Source organism: Pelodiscus sinensis, chromosome 9, assembly GCF_052426305.1.
Source record: "Pelodiscus sinensis isolate ZL-2025 chromosome 9, ASM5242630v1, whole genome shotgun sequence".
Taxonomy (NCBI): domain Eukaryota; kingdom Metazoa; phylum Chordata; order Testudines; family Trionychidae; genus Pelodiscus; species Pelodiscus sinensis.
This window is the reverse complement of record NC_143060.1, coordinates 45,819,256-45,842,702: the sequence shown is the minus strand read 5'-3', so window position 1 is coordinate 45,842,702 and position 23,447 is coordinate 45,819,256. Positions and strand designations below refer to the sequence as shown.

Sequence of the window (23,447 nt, the reverse complement as noted above, 5' to 3'; positions counted from 1 at the left end):
AAGAGAAGCAAAATTCAGCTCTACCTTATTTACAGGATTTTTTAAATGCCACAGCTGTGAAGTTTGAGCTAGAAAGGCAGAAAAAAGAGCTTTATTCCATTAAGAAGATATTCTCCTTTTTAGTCAGAACCGGCACTGCCCTTCCAGGGTTTAGAGACATAACATTGTAAAGTTGTGTCACCTATATATACAGAAAAATTACACCACTTTTGAGTCGTTGCAGTTGGGCTCACTGCAGCATGCTTTAAGGGAACAGTGCTAAAAATAATCTCAATTAAATTTTTTTTAAACTCATTTTCTCAAACATCTGAAGCACATACAGAGCTCATGAGTGGTGTGGTGAGCTATTAAGGTTCTACTGGTGTGTAATTCAGGATGGTGCCCCTCTGAGAATTCACCCCTCTTAGGTATTGGGACCATTCCAAACTCATTCAGATAAAGAGCTGTTAACACAGCACATCATGTATTTTTAAATTCATAATAGCCTTAAGTGGAACTCAAGTCATCCTCTGCATAAGTAGACATATCTTGAAGGGCATTGGTGTTTTATTTAAGAAACACAATACCCATCATATGTGTCCTGTCCCCATAATCCAGCACACTGCTGCAGTACATGTTACTTTTGCATGAGACCTAAACTGAGGCCTAAGCTACTCTTGGTCATCAAAGAGCCTCTGGCACTATTTGAATGTGTGTTCTATTTTTTATGGCCTGGCCCCATTACAATTATTAATTAAATTAAGCTATATTGCGCCACTGATATTGAAGTACCACCTCCTGCCAACAAATTGGTGACACTATGGTCCATTCTATGTTTTTCCTGTGGTTTCAAATGAATACAATCTTTCCATTCAATTTCCTGGCTGAAACCGCTGAAAACACCTGCATCAGCAATTATTCAAATATTTTTGTTGATCATTTGTTTTGTTCTCACCTGAATTCTCTAACCCTCTGAATTTTTGTTGTAGTTATCTATGGAGGAAAGTGAAGACTAACATTTGTCTGGATGGAATCACTGGTTCAGACAGGCAGGTAAGAAAAAGTCAAGTGTTACTTAAATTACAAATGTAATTAGGACATACTAAATTAATTGAAGTGTTTTTAACTTATGAATCCTTAGGACCCTCCGGATAAATTAATGTTTTTTTACTAAACTGCGTTGACATCCTGAGGATCAGTATACTCAGCAGGGGAACCTTGTATTATGTCCAACCCCACAACCAATGCCATCTGTCCTCAGCTGCATAATTCTGTTTTTCCCTCTTAAAAAAAAAAAGAGAAAAAAAGGACATTCCCTGCCATGTTAGCCCTTTCCTAATACCATGCTGCATTCATTGAGAGCCCCCATAACTTCAAGCAAGTGAGACGTGGGATCCCAAACTCACCTGCTTACCGTCTCTGCTGAATTGAATCAGGTATCCCCACTGCTTAGTATCACTCACTCTGCTACATTCAATCTAACGGTAACAGAATCACTTTAGGTAGCAGTCCTGACTAGTCTGGCTTGCCAGTGGACACAAATCCTCGATTCCCACACAACTCCCCTTGTCAGACTTCAACTGCTAGATATGGAGCTGAACCAGACCCTCACATGTGAGCAGCCCCAATTTTGGGGGAAATTTAGCATGCAAACATCTCTCCTACTGGATATGTGTTTATTAGAAACATGCACAGAACAATCTTGCTGATCTTGGCTCATAAATCTGGAATGCACTCAGTGAGAGCCCTGTAAGGGGGCTAAGTGTGGGTTGCTAAGGTTAAGCTGAGTAGTAATGTGTGTGATAAGAGTTCTGGAAATAGTTTGTCAATTAACTATTGTAAAAATAAAAAAGTGTTAATTTTTAACTTTTTGGATTTAAATATTTGGTAGCAGTTTAGTCCCACAAAATACATTTTAACCACCTCCCTCATGCCCTCCAGAGAGTTTGAGGCATAATATTAAAATGTTTGATTTGAACAATTAAAATGAAACTAGAAGTCCATCCACTGTACCAGGAGGAGCATGCTAGACAGGCAGGTACTCAGAGACTGAAGCCTGTATCTACTCTACTATTTCCTTAGATCGCATATCTGGACACAGTTCCTCTGGGCTGTATTCACTGGCTCCCTTTGAGCATCAGTGAGTGCTGTCTGAGGTTCTCTGCTTAATATTCCACACCAGATATCTGCTTTTGAACCTGTAACCTTTACTCCTGCCCATTTTATCATGTTATCCCCCAACATTGCTTGAGCCATAGTTTCAGTGGGTCCTCCCTTTAGACTAGGACAGAGGACTTGAGATGTAGACAGGTTTGTGCTGGCTCCTCCCAGAAACTCAACAAGTACCATAGACTGAGTCAGCCATGATCACTAAACTACCTCTCTTCTCAATAGGAAGTTCATAATATGCAGGCAGTGGATTATGCCAACAATACATACAGTCTGTGCTCTATAAAATTTGAGGCTCTGGACCCCTGAAAACTTCTCTATAGGTTAGGAAGAGATGACAGTTTTCTCACCTCTTCCACATGTACGGTAAATTGAGATGGGTGCATTGTACCTGTTCTTATAGATGTAGAAAAACTTAATGAGTGCACTTCTCCCAGTGAAGGCCAACTGTGTTAAGCATGCATTTGCATTCACTAGTTGCTCCCAGACTTTTAAACTAGATTTATCTTCCACTTGAAAAATAAAAAGCAGGCTGCAACCACTTTTGAAAACTAAATTGGGCCTTCGGGAGTACGAAAACCAATCATCCCATAGTTTAAGGCCTAGCTCTTTTAACATGCATGTCTTTTATATCCTAGACTAGTCCTCACGAGCAGCTGTCTCTCCCCACCCTCTGCTCATATACAGGCAGTCCCCAGGTTACGTACAAGATAGGGAATGTAGGTTTGTTCTTAAGTTGAATCTGTATGTAAGTCGGAACTGGCGTCCAGATTCAGCCGCTGCTGAAACTGATCAGTTTCAACAGTGGCTGAATCTGGACGCCAGTTCTGACTTACATACAGATTCAACTTAAGAACCCCAGGCGTCCCCAAGTCAGCTGCTGCTGAAACTGATCAGCGGCTGATTCCAGGAAGCCCAGGGCAGCTGCTTCCTGTAGTCAGCCACTGGTCAGTTTCAGCAGCAGCTGATTTGGGGACACCTGGGGCAGAGCAGCTGGGGTGCTGTTGGGTTGGTCCAGTAGCGCCGCCGCTCCTCGGCGCTACTGGACCAACCCAGCAGCACCCAAGCTGCTCTGCCCCAGGCATCCTGATTCAGCCGCTGCTGAAACTGACCAGCAATGGCTGAATCAGGACGCCTGGGGCAGAGCAGCTAGGGTGCTGCCGGGTTGGTCCAGTAGCGCCCAGAGCGTCGCTACGGGACCAACCGGCAGCTCCCCAGATGCTGTACCACAGGTGTCCGGAGCAAAGCCACGGAGCACGGGGGCAGCGGGACAGCCCAGATGCGTAGTGGCTGTCCTGCTGCCCTCGGGCTCCGCGGCTTTGCTCCCCGTCTCCCTGGTCTGCAGACCAGGGGGACAGGGAGCAAAGCCGCGGAACACGCGGGCAGCAGACAGCCCAGTCGCGTCTGGACTGTCGGCTGCCCACGTGTTCCGCGGCTTTGCTCCCCGTCCACCTGGTCTGCAGACCAGGGAGACGGGGAGCAAAGCAGAGCAAAGCCACGGAGCACGCGGGCAGCCGACAGCCCAGACGCGTCTGGGCTGTCCGCGTGCTCCGCTGCTTTGCTTCCTCTCCCTGGTCTCCTGGAGACCAGGGATACGGGTCCCGTTCGTAACTGCGGATCCGACATAAGTCGGATCCGCGTAACTCGGGGACTGCCTGTACACAGAAACATGAATGCAGATCTGTACTGCATAATACATCACATAATCCTGACATACTTTAGTACGCAGTAAAATAGTTAGTTAATATTCAAAGTGTCATTATTGCTATTTTAAGTTATCCATGGAAATGTAGGAGTTAGCTCAGAGGGCAAAGTTACTGTAGAGGAGGGTTACACTGACTTTGTGCTTTGAAAGTTGTGTCATCATTACAGCTACCAATTTACTTTAAAAGTAAATGTGGAAAACAATGGATAAGTATCGCTATGCTACTCCATAGTTTTTGGAGCTGATATCTTTGTAATGTCATCTAAAGAGAATGTCTAGCCACTAGTTTTAATGAAAACAATGGCTCACAAGTTTAAATGACTGTTTTCACTTTTGCTATTAAAAAAAAGTCTAAGTCTACATAAGATATTTTATAATGTAAGTAGATAGCTGCATAAGTAACTTAATAAAAGTGAGAAATCTCAGAATGTTAAGAATACTGCTAAACAATGTAGGTACTCATGAGTGGCATATTGTGCGTAGATGGCCCTTGATAATCAAATTTGAATGTTGCATATTTTACTTAAATAGCAGCACTCATTAAACTCAATCATCCTTAACAAAAGACTATAAACGGATGAGCTAACAAACAGAATTAAATATGTAATAGGCAAACAGCTGCGAAGAGCAACATCATTGCAACCAGTTGTATCAACATACGCTTGCCTTCAGAACTTTCGCAGGAATATCATAAGGGAGTGGGGGAGAAGGGGGTGGAGTAAATAATCCAATGGGTACTGCCATTAAAAGTTCCACCATCACAGCATCCCATTACTGGAAATGTGCAGATTCCATTTCTAAGAAATGCTGCATGTAACCACTAGGTTCTTTTTTTGGCACAGACATTATGGAGTCTTCATCTACAGTGTCCCATGCTTTCCATCTGTTGCTTCTATTACAGAACTGCAGTATATAGTTGCAAAATCTGCTTGCTAGAGTAGGCTCCAGTACTGCAAGATTATTTGAGTCCCACTGAAATCAATGGGGGTGTTTAGGAACAGGGCTGCATCTATACAGTTCAACTTGTAAAATTTAGACTTTTCCAGGTGAAATTGGCACGGCCTCACCAAACCATTAACCTAGATTTTTGCAGGAGTGGTGGTTACCTGATGCTTACCAGTTCTGGTTAGTTTAACCAGTGGGGACTGGAGCAGGGTGCACTTCAAACAGGGCTGGAAGAGCCTGTGCCAGGGTGGCCCTCCACACTTCCAACATTAAACAATATTTAATAGGTTAACTAATTAAATAGGTTTACGTCCCTAGTTAGGGGGTTGTTTAAAAAAGCCAAGCATTTGAATGTGCCCGTCAAGTCTTCAAGAACAGAGTACAGTGGGACAATTCCTCACTTTACTCAAAAGTAATTCTATTGACTAGAATAGCATTATTCATATGATTAAGTTCAGTAAGTATGACTCCTTGTTGCGTCAGATTACTTGCCCTTTGTGATTCTTTATAATGTATAAATACTCATGGTTTTTCTTCTTGCCTTTTCATAGGCAAAATTTTGCTGCATGTGGATAACGAGAACTCGTACAGGATTAGGGCTTCATAAGTACACAGGAAATGAAACCTGATAGGATTAATCTTTATTCAAGCTACTTAAAACTATTTGCCTTTCACACCAATATCTCACACACACTTGGGGAAAAAATTTATTAAGGTTTCAAACCCTGTTAAGTGTTGAACAATCTGCCACTACACAATTCTAAATTGTCCCAAGTCCTTGAGAAATTATATTCCAGATATTTACCAAGACATCTGAAATACAACAAAAGTAATGGGAGTATACACTAGCTACATCCCATTCCACATAGGGATGGACAGCCCAGGTTTAACTAATATGGCCAGTGGCAACATGGTATGGAGTCATAGTGCCAGGAAGGTAGCACAAATACATTAGTCTTTATATGACTGTATAAGAATTAGGTATTAATGTGAACTTTTGATTCCTCACCTTGCCTTGGGTTAAATTACATTTGGAGATACAGACCATGAGTTTTCCACAAACCCCTTTTCAGTGGGGTACTAAAACAGAAGCACTGCTATATTTGCTTTGCAAACTTTTGCCATCCTTCCTTTTCTCCCCCACAAAGAAAGAGCATAATACTGCATAAAGAATGGCAGAATTTACCTTTAGTATCTGTTCTAGTGTTTGGAAAGAATTCAACTTCTCTGCCTTTCCCCTAACCACTGTGTTATGCTTGTTCAAATGTGTAGGTGGCATCTCATTTACTGGAACAAGTGTTTGAAATTTACTACTTACCATACATACAATAGAAATACTGCATTAAGGGATTTTACCCTGGACTTTTAGACCACACTCATTACTGAATTTTTAACTGAAAAATACTATGATTATTGTATATAGCACTTTGCTGATACTCCCCAAGGAGAAAATGCACCATCATTACCAGCACCAATCACTAGATCAGGGGTGGAGAACCTTGTTTTCTGTCAAGGGCCACTGACACACACACACAAAAATCAGTGGGGGGCTGCACATAAGTGAGAAGCAAAAATAAAAAAACTAAACCCACTGAGAAGGAGAAAGACACTCTCCCCACATTCCCCTCATACACCAGAGCCTATAGGGGTCTAGGTTAATAGATTTTGTGTGTTCCAGCTCCACAATGGAGAAGCGAGGGGGCTGCAGCGCCAGAACAGGTTTCCCAATGTGGGGGAGAGAAGAGCCCTGAGCCTTGGAGGCCAGAACCAGGCACGCTGGCTTGAGATTCCACATCCCTGCACTAGACAATTAAGCAGCAACTTCCCAATTTTCTTCAGCCAGAGGGATACCAACTTAAGAAAAAAAAAAACCACCAGACAGGGTTCTGAGTAAGGATATTAAGTAATGGTTAATTTACTAGTCAATTTCTATTGACTAATTGATAGGCGCTTCCACATTCCTCCTTTGAAATTTCAGAGGAATGCAGAACTCTGCATGCAACCCGGGCCAGCGGGAAGTCCCACTGACTCTGGGCTGCACGTGGCATACCAGCTTTGAAATGTACAGAAGCCCCACTGGGGGCTCTTGTGCATTTCAAGGTGGCTCCATGCTGCGCTGCCAATTTGAATTGCCATGTGGAACCAGAGTCAGCTGAGGACTCCTTACCTGACCCTGGGCTCCACGTGTGGCAGCACCTCTGAAAGAAGCAGCAAGGGGGGAGGGGATCGACTAGTTTACTGACTATCCGATAAGCATTTGCTCATCGACTAGTCCTTAACATCTCTAGTTCTGAGCACAGGGGAATCAAGTCATGGAAACAGAGGTGCTGAGCTTTTACTTTCTCTCTTACTTCCATCCTCCCAGATACCCACTGTTTGCACATATATATATATATATATATATATCACAAGTGAAGTTCTATGGTGTGGCATGCCTGGATCAAGGTATAATGGTTGGTGTTCTGTTGAGCAACCAAAAAGAGAACCGAGAGCTACTGCCCCTCAACTATAGTTTTCTTCAATTTACTGGTGGTCTACAAAGCAGACTCAGAGGGGGACAGTTTTAATGACATTTAGCTAGTAAATATACTTGTTAATATTTTTCATGCAAGCAAATTTCAGTTGGCACAAAGCAATTATGACAAATGGAAGGGCAGATTATTTGCAAGAATCTCCATTAAAATGTAAATCTAAAATTCAAGAAATTAAACCTATGAGGCTACAAGTTTGGATGTTCATTATGCATTTTGCTTTGAAATCAAAATTTGAGGATTTTATTCACTTTTAACTGGCAGATTGTTACTGCTGATTATTATCTACTATATATTTGAGAGAGTTTATCTGTCTGTCCATACATCTGTTAAAGAACTCCTCCTAACAGTCAGAGCTAGGACCACCGCATATGATATGGAGCTTCCTCTAAACATAAAAGAAGGTAACAGTTTGATTGTGCCTGGAAAGGAACTGGTTCTCATAAAACAGAAAGGGAGGACTATGCTATATAATGACCACATGGAGGCAGCAGGGGGTAGGGGTGGAGAAAGGGACGGCTATCTATGATATAATTAAGTTTGTGTGTATCTGTCTCCCAGCCAGGGGAAAAGCACCCCTCCTCTGACTAAGCCTGCGGAGCTGCAGCAGCCGTGGTTAGGTGCTTCCCATCTGGCCCCAACCTGCTGCAGTGCAGAGAGAGGTGGCTGGGATCAGTGTTCCCTCTAACTTGTGGGGCAGCACAGCCTCAAAGGTGATTAATCAGCTCCACCTAGTCAGCCAGCTCCCTGCAGGGAGCCCTGAGCTTCAGACTGGGCAGAGCTGATAAATCACCTGTGAAGCTGTGCTGCCATGCAGTTTAGAGGGAACACTGGCTGGGATAGTCCTCTCTTCCCAGGACAGCCTGCATACTGAATCCCTCATCGCCAGCCCCACTGCAGAACAATGGTTTAAGAAAAAGAAAAATTAATCGAGTTAAAGACCCAACCAACACCAGGTAAATCTAGCAAAGAACGTAAGCAATTAATCAACATGCAGTGTTTCAAATTACAAAGCAGCACAGGTTTTCACATCTGGAAACAAGCCACCATTTACATATGGTTACAGCCAAACCATCCACAACTTTTATCCACAATACAAACTATCCAACTCACTATGACTGAGACGCTACACAGAAGTATCACAGAACAACAGGGTTTTGCACAATAGGAGCAAAGAAGCAGTGGCTGAGTTATGGAGGAGGCAGCATAGGACTACTGTTTCCTTGACCAATAGTGTTATCAGTACCCACCACAATGTATGTCTATTACTGAATGGAATTTGAAGATTCATTTAACCAAATGTAAACAGAAATCTGGTCTCAATCAGCACAACCAATTCACAAATAGAAATAAAGCACTGCAAAAAATTCAAGCAACTACTGAGATCAGTATAAATGAAGGAAGTGTCAATTTGAAGCCAAATACCTGAACTACCGTCTACATATTTGTTGCTAGCCCCTCCCACCTCATAAAATAAGTAGAAACTAAAGTAATAAACATTTCAAGTAAGATGCTGATTATACATTAGATTTCTGATAGAAAACATTTGGGGCTTTTTTATTTCTAAAATGAGTGAACAAGATAGAGGGCAGCAGCAATCTGGGTTTTCCACTGCAGTGGGTAGCTCTTGCAATCATTCAAATTTCTACTGAAGTTTCCATTTCAAACTCAGTTACCTAACAGTTTAAAAATCATAAACAGGAGTAGCAGCTCAAAACTAAAAAGTTACTGTTGGAGGGACACCAGGGAGATTAATAACAATACATTTAGAATTACAAGGTGACCAGAAGAAAACAAATTGAGTTTGTGCTACTTTAATGCAGAAACTAGCTGGGGGGTTTTTCCCCTCCAAAATATTATTTTCTTTTTACATTAGTAATTCAGGCACTCACTATTTAGTCTGAAAGATGAGGGACAACTAGTTTTTTTTTTTTTTTTTACACTACAGTCAATTAACTAACTAGATTTTTGACATGATACGAAATTAAGAACTATACAGGGAAAGTGACTAATATCTAGAAGTGTTACATCATACCAAGAGTGAGGGGAGAGCGACAAACCTCAGTTCCTTTCACCTTTAGGTCACTCAAACCACAAAAGATCCACATTTCAACAGTCTTAAGCCCTGAGTTAATCTATTATTTTGAGTAAGTCTCTATATATTTTTCCTTTAGATAAAAGGCATAAAGAAATCCACCAACATCTTTACAACTGGCAGTGAATATATGGGGGAAAGTTGACACCTATCACAAAATAAATTAATCCAGTGTTTATTCCAGACCAATGGTTCTCCTCTCTCAATATAAAAAAGTCATCAGAACAACCTACCAAGCAGACCTGGACTTTTATTATATGATTTTTCAATAATGTATTTTAGTTTTGCTAAGCTATTCTGTTTTAAAAACTAATTTACTTTTCCCACACGGGAGATGAAATATTCAACTCAGAACAGCAATCTATTTTACAAAATATTATGAATTAAAAAGTGACACTATCAAGGTATTTCTTATTTTAATTACGTTTTTCATTTATAAAAATGCTTTGAAAGCCTGAAACTCAAATCTGTTCCTTGGCAAAATTTCTCCTTCCTCCCCATTCTCACACCCCTTTTTTAGTTTACAATTATGATGACAGCACTGATTTTTTAAAATTCAAACAAACTAAAATAATTGTATTGAAAAGAGCAATGTTATATAGCCTTTTAAACAAGAAAAAAATGCATAGGTAGTTTATGGTACAGGTCTACCAACTTAACCGTGTCCCTCTTAGGTAGCATTTCTTAGAGGGTTACTAAATAAGCCTCAGCATAATCTAAATCCCTACCTGCCTAAATTGCTACCTGCCTGAAAATCTACTCTGAATATAATACTGTCAGGGATCAAACCATGATATATTTTAAAAAGCTAAGACAGTAGATACAAAGGACAAAAGCTAATTCTAAATCTGCAGCCTTTATGTACATTATATGCACATAAATATTTGAGCTATAGTACACAATGGAGACCCTCCCCCAAAGCTTCTGCCATACCATTATGCAAAGCACAGCCATGCTAAATTCTAGATATAAACCATAATTCCACAGCTACAAAACAAAAGTAGAATTAGTGGCAGTTTATTGCCTTATACAAATTTAACCAACATGGCAACCATGCCAAAGGAATTAAAACATTTTCAGGACGTATGTACAGACTGTACATTTCAGAAACATTTGAACAATAAAAATGCAAGAACAATCTTTGCATTATGAATTTAACTGAACACATGGGTTGAAACCATCAATGCATTAAATGGGATTACAAAGGCACTTCCCTACCCAACATAGGAAATGACAATCTGTAGCCTAGAGGGAGGTTGAAAAAAGAGTGCTCAACTACTGCACAATCTCAACTTTAAGAAAAAATAAGCAGGATTTAATCAAAGATTTATAGGATTCAATGTGATCCACTTTTCATTGAGTTCACACAGTCTCATCTTTGTTTTTATGTTGCTTTTCTTGGCTTTCTCGTTCTGTACTTTGGCTCCTTCGACGATCATATTTGTCTGAATGGTCCTTGCTATCACTGTGATCATGTTTATGGGATCGTTCTTGGCTTCTACTACGCTTTCGGGATCTCTCTTTGCTGGGACTGTGGTCTCGTTTCCTGGACTTTTCAACAGTATCAGTTCTTCCTCTGCTTCCACTTCTACTTCGTTTATTTGCTTTATCTTTACTTTCATTTTTATGTTTACTTAATTTCTCTTTGCTCCTACTTCTACTATGCTTACCTGTATTCTTACTTCTACTCCTACTCCTATGCTTCCTCTCCCTGCTTCGACTTCTGCTATGTTTTCTGTCTTTTTTGGAATCTCTCTTATCATCCCTGTGCTTCTTGTCATCTTTGTCATCTTTGTGTTTTTTCTCTTCTGTTTCACCCTTACTTTTCCTGTCTTTTGACCGTTCTCTAGATCTCTCTCTGTCATTACCCTTTTCCTTGTCATAGTCTCTATCTTTTCTCCTGCTTCTTTCATTTTCTTTCTCCCGCTCTCTATCCCTGTCTCTTCTGTCACTCTTTCTATCACGACTTCGACTACGGCTTCTGTGTCTCTCTCTGCTTCTGCTTCGCCTCCGCTCTAATGCACGATCAGCACTTCGTGATCTTCGCCTTTCTTTTTCTTTCTCCTTAGCTTCACGTTCTAATCTCTGCCGTTCTCTCTCTCTTTCTAGTTCTCTATCAAAGCTAGATGATCCATGGCCTTCCCGATGACGACTTCTGCTTCTGGATCTTCTAGGAGACCTCCTGGGGCTCACAGACCTTCTTGGAGACCTACATAAAAATAAAGGATTCATAAGATGAAATTTTTAGCAATGAGCCTCCTGGATTTTTCCAGTTTGTTTTAATGAGTCTTCACATTCCACATGCTTGCCTTCATTGCAAAGCATTAAAGTTCTGTTTTAATATTATTTCATGATGTTATGCATTATTATTACCAATCAACTCTTGATTTGTTGGTTTAGAAACATTAGTTGTCCCAGAAAAGGTAGGACGCTATTTTTCTGATAATAAATTATAAGGCACTAGATATTGACTTTTACAACTGTATTATTTTGAAAAGATAACGTATAACCTTGAACGTCTACGTTCTGTGTGTCGGTCTACTTCTTCCACTCCCTCCTTGGCCTCCTTCTTGATTTTCCTAGGTCTGGTTTTTATTTGCTGATCAATGTTTTTCTGGACGGGCACAGGTATTCTTGGAAACAATGTTGAAAACCATTCGAGCTTAGTAAGAAAGGAACGAAGCATCTCCCCAATGGTCATAACACAACCCCCACCTGCCTTCACATCCAGGTCCTACAAAACACAAAGAAAAAAATATCCTGACCGTCAAAAAAGTTCTTTGCTTGTTTTAAACAAATGCTGATATATTTATTGCCATCTTGAAGCCTCACAATTATGAACATTTACTTGTTTCACACTTTAATAAAAGTTCTTGAAAAAAATCCAATTCTTGTACCCTTTGGATTTGGCAATAAATGTTAAATAGGGAGCAGGACTTAATAGCCATGCATGCAGGTCCATAGAAAGCCTGCAGCCATCTGTAAGTTAAGGGACTGTCCCAATCAACAGATTTAGGTTTAATCCTCTTACACTGTCTAGTTGAATGGTATGATCATGTATCTTATTTAAATACTCTAAAACTAAGAATTTATTTTATAACTGTATTTAATTCCTCATTTTATGGGTGCATGGCTGTACACAATAGCAGCCAACACCGTGGCCTATCCACATTAGAACTAGTTTATTTCCTGTCTATAAATGATCATAGAGAAAGTTGTAATATAAAATGGCGTCCTAACAAAATTGGAAGCAATAGCAAACCAACTGCCATGAAGCAGTGAGGTTTCTAATTTAGAAATATGTAAAAAAATAAATAAATGAACAAATAATTGGAAACGCATAATCCATGATGACCATTGTCTCTGAAAAGGGTCATTACCGCATGAAGGCCTTCTTGCTATGCCCTCTCACAGCTCAGGACATGTTAGTCAGCTATTGTCAAGTCCCAAACCTATAGTGCAAGCACACAAGGAAAGTGAGATTTGTTATCTAAACATGAAGAGAAAATCTAAATGTAAAACTGCTTGCACTCACACACATTTAAGTGTTCAGATATACAGTATTTCCAAATATAATCGTTGCACAGAGATCTAAAGAAGAAAACAATGAGTTAGCTTAAATGTAGCACTTTGCAAGTATCTACATGGTTAAACAGAACAAACATTAGAAGCATTTAGAAAAATAACTGTGTTGAACAGAAAAAGGCCTGTGTTACAGACAAGTCTGACAATGTTGAACTGCTTCAACATTTTAGATTTATGGGCTAGAGAAAAAAACTTCAGAGGTTGAAATTATCTTTATTAATGTTTACCATATCATTTAAATGAGTTTGTGGAACTCATGCAAAAAAGTACATATGAACCAGCTGTAAGCACTTCCTTCTACATGAAGTCCCAGGGAAAGAATGGTTCTAATGCTTCCTCAAATGTACTCTTTGAAAAATAGGAGACATGAAAGTAGTCAGACATTCAAAATATTAGAGCAAAAATCGTGTAGTATTTCATATGTATAAATTAAAAGTAGAGCCTTTAATAGTAAAGACACCAACTAAGGCCAGTCATTTTCTTATTCAACTGGTCCTATGAAGGAAGTAGCTTGTAGTACACTAGAATTGAAGCCTCCCCCAAAAAGTTACAAGGCAGCACTTTACAGAAATGTAGTTAATGTTCATATTGAAGAATTAAAGTAGCAATCACTTTGGGAGAAAAATGCTAACTATTAATTAACTATTACCCGACATGTGAATTCAATATTTTGATCACATTACAAATATACAATAACACAGGTTTACCTGGATTAACAAATGTCTCCTTTGTACAGTATTTGATGCTTAGTATGAAAGTAGCTGTGTAAAATAAATATACTGTGTTGTAGTCATGCATATGTATTACACTGCATTTTTATTAAAAATAGGGCTTTTCTGAAAACATGAAGTTTGATATTTCTTGTAATATATAGTGTTAGTCTAAACCAATCAAGGAAAATATGTTCTTTAATCTCCCATTCTTAAATCTAATAAATAACTAGAGAATCAAACTCAGTAAGTACTACATATTGCAATTTGAGAATTGCATACCTCAATCCTCTAACCCTAGAAATGTGTTACGTATGCTCCCACTCAATTTCTCTAGCCAGAAAATCTGTGATTAGGGACAACAATAATTCCTATAACACTACTTTCTCATTCTTCCTCCCTTACGCATAATAATGTGATCCATTTGACTGAAGGGGTTCAGAACTTAGTACTTAAAATGCCTTTTGTTACTCTATGGGTCAACAGGAGTGTTCAGAAAGTATAGGTAACACCATCCTATCCAGTAATTAAGTTGCTCACTTCTAGTCAGTGAAGTTTAGTTTCCATTGACATGTGATATAATAGCCACAGAATTGAGCAGAAAGTTTTACTGTACAATTTTTTATCCCAATCACACACCTCTCTCCGTCTGAAGTATGTTATGAAAATTTTCAATACATACATACATTTTGGAGGCTAATCTTTCAGACATATTTTTGAACATCCTGGCCATAGATTTATCTATCATGATCTGTTTACCATATTCTTTTCTCACCCCCTTATTTTAGAATAGACTATAATGCCATTAGAGATAACCCATGCAGCCCACAGGTCTCACTTTAAAACACGGATTTTAATTAATTTCACATCAGTTTCTAAAGTAAGTTTAAAATGTTGACTAGTCTTAGCCAATGGAAAATTCAACAAAATCTTTTGAGCACAAAAAACCCAAACTGTCAGTTTCCAGGCCAGACCCACTCACCCCATTAATTTGCTATTAGTGTCATTAAATTAAAAGAAAATCACAACAGAAAGACGCTCATACAGGAAATTGTACCCACATTTTAAATCTAAAAAAGCAACATGAAAGGAAACAAAAGAAAACAAATTATTACCCTCGCTGACATACCTCTTCATCATCAAGGAATGATTCAAACCAATCCCATAGATCAGTAGGAGGCTGTGTGTACCTTGAAGTACCAAAGAGAATGTGTAAATTTAATACAGTTTTTTCAAATTAAACTAGTTCATAGTTAAATACATTGCTACTTACCGAATATACATAAATCCAAGAGCTCTAATGTATGGAGAATCTGTGTGTGTTATGAGGCCCATCACTTGCTTACGAGTGAGTTTCAAAGTAAATAATTTGTAGAGCAGGCAAAAAGCTGTAGAAACAATTCCTCCAGTTCCAACACCTCGCACCTGTAGTAATAGAAAAATGATATACCAGATCATTTAACGCAGGCAATTGCTAAAACATTACTCCAGATTTTCATTAGCAGAAGCATAAAAACCTAAAAAGAATGAAGCTTTTCCATTTGAGAAAAGAGTAATAATATTTGCCTCCCCAAACTCACATCCTTCAAAGTCAAAGAGAATCTCTGCCTTCTGTAATTTGTAGATTTGCCATCTACATTCTGATCCAATACTCAAGTCTCATGTGAAGGCAAGACTGGGATATTTCATAGGTGATTATTTATTGCACAAAAGTATTTAAGAAGGCACGTACTTCTACTTACCCCTCCGCACATCCCTGTCTGGCCTGCTGTTTTTCTGCTTCCTTTCTCCCAGGGTTCAACATGTGTAACCTGAAAGCGTGGAAAAGATTACTATCACACTCATCACATTTAGCTTCATAAATAACCCCAAAGTACATAAAACAATTATCATATGCCTAGATAAATTCAGTGAAGTTCATAAGATTCTCCAAACCAATTTTCAACTCATATCTAATTGAAGACAAGCTGAAAACTTCAGGAATGAACAAAATATCTGGTCTTCATTATCAAAGATTTTTAATAATCTTTACTTAAAAATTTAATCTGGAGATAAAAAAACAATCAATACTATTGTCAATTGTGAATAATCCCATTCAAACATACCAATAGCATTATGCTTCTTACTAGAGCATTTTAATCTGTGGGCACATACCCTTCTGCTTATGTGGTCAGTTTAATATTTTCTTATTTTCCCCTCATTATTATCTAAGAGAGAAAACTATGAACTGTAATATTTTAATCTAAAAATGTAATGCTTTTTTGTAGATTGTGATGATACCCTGAGATAATGGCCTGTTTTGCATTCTAAGCAATAATGGCAGATTGAGTTTTATGAAAGGTTTTAGCGTAGTTTAAATCTTCTTTTCAGATGTACTTAATGATCAGTGCTAGAACAAAGTAGACAAAACACTAGTTTTGGACTCTAATAATGAGTCAAACACAAAGATCTGCTCCAGTTACATTAGAAATTAAGTAGTACAGAGAGGGAGTAATATTGTCAGTTTCACTATCTGGTTCAGAAACTGGAAGACAAAAAACCATTGGTCTTATATTGATGCTGTCTACTGCTTAAACCCAAATATAAAATGGTAACATTTTACTTCACTTTATACTTTGGAATTATTTAGAAGTAAAATTTGGAATAAATGTATAAAGCATACTGAAATCCAATGGAATGGTCCAAGTTTTATTTACACTATTGGCAGTAATCATCTTGTTAAAAATGTGAACTTCTCATATACCAGTAACATGGAAACTTGCTCCACCTGCTTTAGTACATACATCCTACATTTTACCAGCAGCACATATGAAAAACTCAGAAAAATCAGGTACTATATATGTTATACAGAAACATTTCAAATTATTCATTCTGAATTGTACCTTTTATTTCACACAGTATGGCTCTAGTGAGCTTTTTTTCTCTTCAGCATCTGAGGTAGTAAATTGTAGCTCATGAAAGCTTATGTCCCAACACTCAAATAAATGTGTTAATCTTTCAAGTGCCGCTGTACTCGTTTTTGCTGAAACAACCACAGCTACCCCCGTGAAACCAGAACAAAGTGGTTTTATTTTCAGTCAAAAACAAAAACCAAATAGATACTGAGCACTAAAAGATGTTCTTCGATTTGATTATCTTTATTACAGTAGTGCCTAACTAAGGGACTCAACCAAAACTAGGGCCCTGATCCTGCTAAGCAATGTACTAGATCACAGTAGGAGGCAGTCCCCTCCCTGAAAAGCTTAAAACAGTTGTCTCCAATCTTTTTAACCACAAGATCACTTTTTCAATTTAAGTGCAAGGTAAGATCTGCCTCAAACCCAAATACCCTTGCCCCACTTCCTTCCCACCCCTTCTTTGAGGCCCTGCCCCTGCTCCACCCCTTGTCCTAGACCTCACCTTGCTCACTCCATCCCCCTTCTTTTCTTTGGTGATTGGGGTCCAATAGGGGCTTCAGAGTGCAAGCTCTGGGAAAGAGTTTGGGTGCAGGGGGACTCATGTTTGGGGCAGGAGGTTGGGTGTAGGAGGCCACTCAGTCTGGGCACCATTGAACTGAAACCATTTCCAGGTGGTGAATTAGTGGAGTTAAGGCAGGCTTACTCCTCCCTGATCCTGCATCACTCCTGAAAGTAGCTAGCATGTACAGCAATGGCTCCATGGGGCCATGTGCTGCCCCTCATGACACATCTGAAAAAGTGGTTTATGCTCACAAAAGCTCATGATACCATCTACATGATTTGTTAGTCTTGGTAAGGTGCTACTAGACTATTTGTTTACATTTTTCTAGTTACAGACTAACTCAGCTACTCTTCTGAACCTAATCTTGTACACATTAACCAGGACAATGAATATAAAAGTGATGAGCATTATTTTACATATCTCTACCTGTGTCCCTGGCTTGAAGGAAGCCTCACTGCAAGACTGATTCAGTTCTGCAAACGAAACAAGAACTGAAACGAGGAATCACTGAGAAGTTCATCTATCTCCCCAGCACAACCAAACTAATGCCAACAGCAGCACTATCATTTGATCTTGTTTCAATACCTGGATGCTCCAGTCTCTAAGGAGCGAGAAAGGCCACATGCAAGCTCCTACTGGGACCGCTGACTGGCACTGCCATCCCTTTCACACCCCTATTAGCAATCTCTAGGTGCTGGAGGTTGACCGTGCCCCCTGGGAAAGAGGCATGCGATGAGGAGATTCCGATGTTTCAGAGACATACGCTCGTGCTTCAACTGCTGCACGTGGGTTTTACAGCTTTCAACTCACCGTGTTCGCGGACTCGGCTTCATGCGCCCTGGGAAGGCCGCAGAGCCCCGCTCCCCAAAACTAGGGGCCTGAGGAGAGGCTGCGAGCGGCCATTTCCTCCCCGTGCGCTGACACTGCCCCCGCGCCTCAGTTCCGCTCGGCGCCAGATCGCCCTACTCGCTCTCCCCTTAGCCCGGCCCAGCGCAAAAGGCAGCTCCGGTCCGGGGCTCTCACGCCTGGGCCGAGAGAAAGGACTAGCGGCCCCCACCACCAGAACGAGCCGGGAAGAACCCGCAGGCCGGAAGCGCTCCCAGGCCCGAAGGAAACGGGCCGGCCGTAGACGAGTGCGGAGGCTTCGGGGGGGATCCAGCCGGCCTAGGCCCCGAGCCGCTCCCCTGAAAGGCCCTCCCCGCCCGCGGGCCTCACCTTGAAGTAGATCTCGTCCACCACCTCGTGGTAAGTCTTTAGCTCGTAGAGCTGCACCTTGAAGTAGGGCGAGGAGAGGATGTTGGTGAGGATCATGGGATTCAGGTTCATGGTCTTCTCGTTCCCCCACAGCGGCAGCACGTTGCCCTGCTTGCCCGAGGCCGCCGGCTTGGGGGCCCCGCTCTGCAGCGGGGGCTGGGCCGGCGGGAGGGCTCCGCCCTGGTGCTGGGCCGCCTGCTGCTGCTGGCAGTTGCCGGCGCCTACCGCGGGGCTGTTGTTGGCCATGGCGGCTCAGGGCTCCGGCCCGAGCTGGGGACTCGTTGCACCGAAACGCGGGCGGCCGAGCCGGGCGCTGTCTCTGCTTAGTCCGCTAACTGCCAACAAGATGGCGGGCCCTGCGGAAGTGACGGAATCGTCTTCCGGGACCGACCGCGCCAGCCAATCGCACCGGGTTCGCGGTGTCCCCCGAACCGCCCGGTTCCGAGCGCGCCGATGGCGCCGCCAGCCCGGGCTGGGAATCGGGCCCGTCTGCGCCGGGAGATGAGTGACGCCCGGGACCCCCATTAGCAGCGGCCAGAGGGCCCTCGCGGCCGCGCCTCCTGAGCCAACCGCTTTCTTCGGGGCCGTCAGTGATGCCGTTTGCCTGAAGCCCGCTTGGCAGGAAACGGCCTAGGAGGGGTCTCGTGCAGCGGCTGATGGGGCTGTTCTAAGACCACCCTGGCTGAAGCGCCAGGAGCCACCGGTTCTATCACCCGCCGAGAGCGTACGCTGGGGTGCAGGGCTCCAAAAATGGGGACTAAGTTCCATCTTGGGGGTGGGGGGTTAGGACATGCTGCTAACCAAACGCCTTTCGGCTAAAGGCTTTCTGTTAAAACAGCCACCTCTAATACACATTGGAATAGCATAACACATTTGGAAATTACCAGCTTCAGGTACCTAGTAGCCATGGAAATGGAAAATAACAAGAAGCTGGTGAAATGAGAAACTATAAAACCAGATGCCGTGGCTGCTAGAACAATTTATAATGGGAGTGCTCAGTATTTGAACAAAACTGTAAACCCAATTTGATGCACACCAGGGAGTGCTGCCATTCCTCCAGCACTCTTAGTTCTCACGTCTGTGCATGGTGCTTATTGAATGAGCTCACTGGGGTCTCATTCTGCTCTTCTATTTCATGCAGATAGCTAATTTTCAAAAAGAGCAACGTGTGTCGGTGACTGTAGGATTAGGTTAGACTAGAGTAACTATGCTAAAATCTCTCTACCCTTAGCCTGACAATTGTCACATATTGCTGCTTGTAGTCAAATGATTAGTGTTTTCTGACAAATTATATTAATAGGATAACTAGAACTATGTCTTGCTGCTAAATTTAAAAACGAGTAGAAATACTTTTCCTCCAGCAAAAGTTTCTATTACTATACTTGAGAAAAGGAAAGAATTCTATAAATGTAAGATTGGAAGGGACCTTGAAAGGTCTACTTCAGTTTCTTGCACTAAAGGCAGTATTATCTAGAATCTCTCTCACACATTTTTAATTTTAGTCCTATCCTCCAAAGCACTTGCAACCCTTCCTAGCTTGGTATCCTCTACATACTTTATAAATTGGACTCTAGATGCCATTATCTAAATCATCGATGTAGATCAGGAGTCTCAAACTCACGGCCCATAGGCCATCTATTAGGAATGTTAAAATTAGATGAATTACCCAATAGAATAGTCGATGGGATTTCTATCGACTATTCGATTAGTCGATAAGGGCGCTTCTGCTTTGAAATGTAGCAAGAGCCCGCCCAGCTGTTGCTACATTTCAAAGGCGGAAATGCTGTGCAGCGTTCCGCCTTTGAAATGTACAAGAGCCCAAGCAACTCTTGTGCATTTCAAAAAATAAAAATAAATTGAAGCACCGCATGGAGCCTGGGTCTAGCGGGGGACATAGAGTGCCCCACTGGCCCTGAGCTCCATGTGGCGATTCCTCTTTGAAATGCTGTGTGGAGCCTGGGGCCAGCGGGGAGTGAGCCTGGGGGAGCATATTCACGGTCTGGCCTGGGAGAACTGGTGATCTGAGGAGGGTGTGCCTGTCCTCTAAGCTCTGCCCCTTCCTGCCTCCATCCCACACTTCCCCGCCATTGCAACCCATCCCCTGAGGAATCTGGCCTTGGGGATTACTGGGCTTGGATGTGGGGTGTCAGCAGTGGTTGGGCACCCTGCAGCACCTTGCGCCATGGGGAAGATAAGTGCATGGCCCCCACTTCTGTGGGATGTGCAGGTTGCCAGACAGCTGCTGTTGCCCCGCACCAGGTTCCCACACTAATACCTGAAACCACATCACTCTGGGGGGAAAGGGTGCAGTGTGGGTGGGAGAGGCTGGGGCAGTGGCATGAAGGCAGTATTTGGGGGATGGGCATGCTTCCTCCAGGCCTCCTGGTATCCCCAGCCCAATTGCAAATATGCTCTAGCCCACAGAAAGGCTGTGAGTTTGAGACCCCTGATATAGATATTGAACAGAATGGATCCAGAACTGATTCCTGTGGGATCCCACTTAATACACACTTCCAGCTTCACTGTGAACCACTGATAATTACTCTCTAGGAATGGTTTTCCAGTCATTTGTGCACCCACCCTATAGTAAGCTCCTTCTAGGTTGTATTTCCCTATTTTGTTTGTGAGAAAGTTATGCAAGACAGTATCAAAAGCCTTAATAACTCAAGATATGCTATAAGTTCTCCCCTATCCACAAAGATTGTTACACTGTCAAAGATAGCTCGAGTGCTATTTCTTCCCTATTCTTTGTTTCATTCACAATCATTCTTTCCCTTACTTTATTATCTGTTCTCTACGTAATTTACTCATGCATTTGTCTGTCCTTGTCAAGATTTCTTAATATCTTCATGAAGTTCTCCCTGGGCTCGTCTACACTGGCCCCTTTTCCGGAAGGGGCATGTAAATTTCATGAGTCGTAGTAGGGAAATGCGCGGGGGATTTAAATATCCCCCGCGGCATTTAAATAAAAATGTCCGCCGCTTTTTTCCGGCTTTTAGAAAAGCCGGAAAAGAGCGTCTACACTGGCCCCGATCCTCCGGAAAAAGCGCCCTTTTCCGGAGGCTCTTATTCCTACTTTGAAGGGCGCTTTTTCCGGAGGATCGGGGCCAGTGTAGACGCTCTTTTCCGGCTTTTCTAAAAGCCGGAAAAAAGCGGCGGACATTTTTATTTAAATGCCGCGGGGGATATTTAAATCCCCCGCGCATTTCCCTACTACGATAGTTGAAATTAACATGCCCCTTCCGGAAAAGGGGCCAGTGTAGACGTAGCCCCTTTGTGTAGGGTGACATCTTCTTGGCTTCCACAAACGCTCTCCTTGATGGTGATTCTAAGGCCTTTGATTCAACTGCAAACTATACATTTCTCTGTCTAAAATTAGATTTCTTCCCTCAGGGATTTCAGCTGATCTTAATGTGTAGACTACCAAATCCACAGGTGATTTGGATCAAAGGTGATTTCAACTTGCAAAGAGTGAGGAGCTGCATTAAAAGAAATCTGCTGTGGTTCAGTGCAGGCCTTATTACCTGATAATACAGACTGTGATAGACCGGGCAGGGTCTGGGCACTGCTGAGGGCATCAGCTCAGGGCGAATTGCTCAAAACCAGGGCTACTTACAGCCCTCAACTGGAGACCTTTCCCAAATAGGCCACAAGCCAGTCACACAGAGCGCTTCATCTGCCAATCTGCCAGCAGGAAGCCTCACGAGCAAAACCCCTTAGACACCCAGGTCTCCCTGTGCCACAATCAGCCCTTTGCCTACATACAGGTGAGAGATAATAGAACCTGATCTCACCAACTCCGAGTAGATCCTCAGAGTCCCAAAGAACCAGCCACAGTCCCTGGTCAATTTATACTTTAGAAATCTTACTCACAAGAGCACACTGAGCCATTCCTTAGAATCTAAAATCTAAAGGTTTATTAACAAAAGAAAGAAAAGGTTGAGAGTAAGATTTTTAAGGAGAATACATTACATGCATCAATTACCAAGTTCTTGATGCAGACTTTTAGCAAGATGTTACAAACTGGTAGCTTAAAAGTCTCTGGTGTATATCCTGTCAGGATGGGTCAGCAATCCTTCTTGGCTCTCTGTCTCTAGTAAGGATGCATCTGGGATCAGTAGCAAGATTGAAGACAAAATGGAGACAGCCTCATGGCACTTACATACCTCTGGTGTCTCCCAAACTGGAGTGGGTCACATGATTAAGTGACCTGTCCCTGTTTCACATGCAAGTAGCCATTACACATTGGTTAGTCTGCAGGTTTCCAGATGTATTCCTCCTCAATAAATACATTTTAAATTAATGGAGATTGCCTATCTCCTAGAACTGAAAGGGACCTTGAAAGGTCATCAAGTCCAGTCTTCTGAGCAGGATGAAGTACCATCCCTGACAAATTTTTACCCCAAATGGCTTCCACAAGGATTGAACTCACAACCCTGGGTTTAGCAGGACAATGCTCAAACCACTGAGCTATCCCTCCCCCATCAGGTGAGTATTGGCCACCCTGAGGGTATGTCTAGACTATAGGCTTTTTTTGACAGAGGCTTTGTCGACAGATACTGCCGACAAAGCCTCTGTCGAAAAAAAAACGTCTAGGCTACAGCCAGTTCTGTTGACAAAGCAAGCCGCTTTTTCAACAGAGTTTAGACCAGTGTTCCCCAACCTTACGTGGCTGCCGGGCACCCAGGGGCAGAGCTGGGGCCGCTCACGTGCTGCGCTTCCGGGGGTGGGGCCACGCATGCGCTGCGCACCCAGGGGCCACCCACGCACCACGTGCCTGGGGCCAGCACCACACATGGGCCGCATGCTGGAAGGAAGGGGGGGGCCAGCCCAGAGGTTTCGGCGGGCGCCATGGCGCCCGCAGGCACCACATTGGGGACCACTGGTTTAGGCGCTCTCTTTTGAAAAAGCGCAGTGTGGATACAATAACATAACTCTGTTGAAAAAAGGCGTTTTTCCTCATAGAATGAGGTTTACCACCGTTGACAAAACTGCCGCGTTCTCTCGACTTACTG

The 23,447-nt window shown here is 42.2% G+C and overlaps 2 protein-coding genes across 2 annotated transcripts in view; one reads left to right on the top strand and one right to left on the bottom strand.

Moving 5' to 3' along the window:
* The window catches only part of FNDC7 (fibronectin type III domain containing 7), a 30,060-nt gene extending 27,835 nt beyond the window's left edge, over positions 1-2,225 (top strand). The window contains exon 13 of the mRNA XM_006132608.5: positions 969-2,225. Coding sequence (XP_006132670.2) covers positions 969-988 — 20 coding nt within the window. The 3' untranslated portion in view covers positions 989-2,225. The remainder of the gene's footprint in view (positions 1-968) is intronic.
* Positions 2,226-10,425: 8,200 nt separating this feature from the next.
* On the bottom strand, positions 10,426-18,803 carry PRPF38B (pre-mRNA processing factor 38B). Its single transcript, XM_006132607.5, has 6 exons — positions 18,394-18,803; positions 15,462-15,530; positions 14,993-15,144; positions 14,849-14,909; positions 11,935-12,158; positions 10,426-11,633 (listed from the first exon to the last, which is right to left on the bottom strand). The coding sequence occupies exons 1-6, from the start codon at positions 18,676-18,678 to the stop codon at positions 10,787-10,789; spliced, it is 1,638 nt and encodes a 545-aa protein (XP_006132669.1). The 5' UTR covers positions 18,679-18,803; the 3' UTR covers positions 10,426-10,786.
* Between the last annotated feature and the right edge of the window lie 4,644 nt (positions 18,804-23,447).

Coding starts and splice junctions, on each gene's coding strand:
- PRPF38B (XM_006132607.5), bottom strand. CDS start 18,678: ATGGCCAACAACAGCCCCGCGGTAGGCGCCGGCAACTGCCAGCAGCAG. Junction 15,145..15,461: donor AGACAGGGATGTGCGGAGGG/GTAAGTAGAAGT, acceptor CTATTACTACAG/GTGCGAGGTGTTGGAACTGG. Junction 11,634..11,934: donor ACAGAACGTAGACGTTCAAG/GTTATACGTTAT, acceptor ATTTTTATGTAG/GTCTCCAAGAAGGTCTGTGA.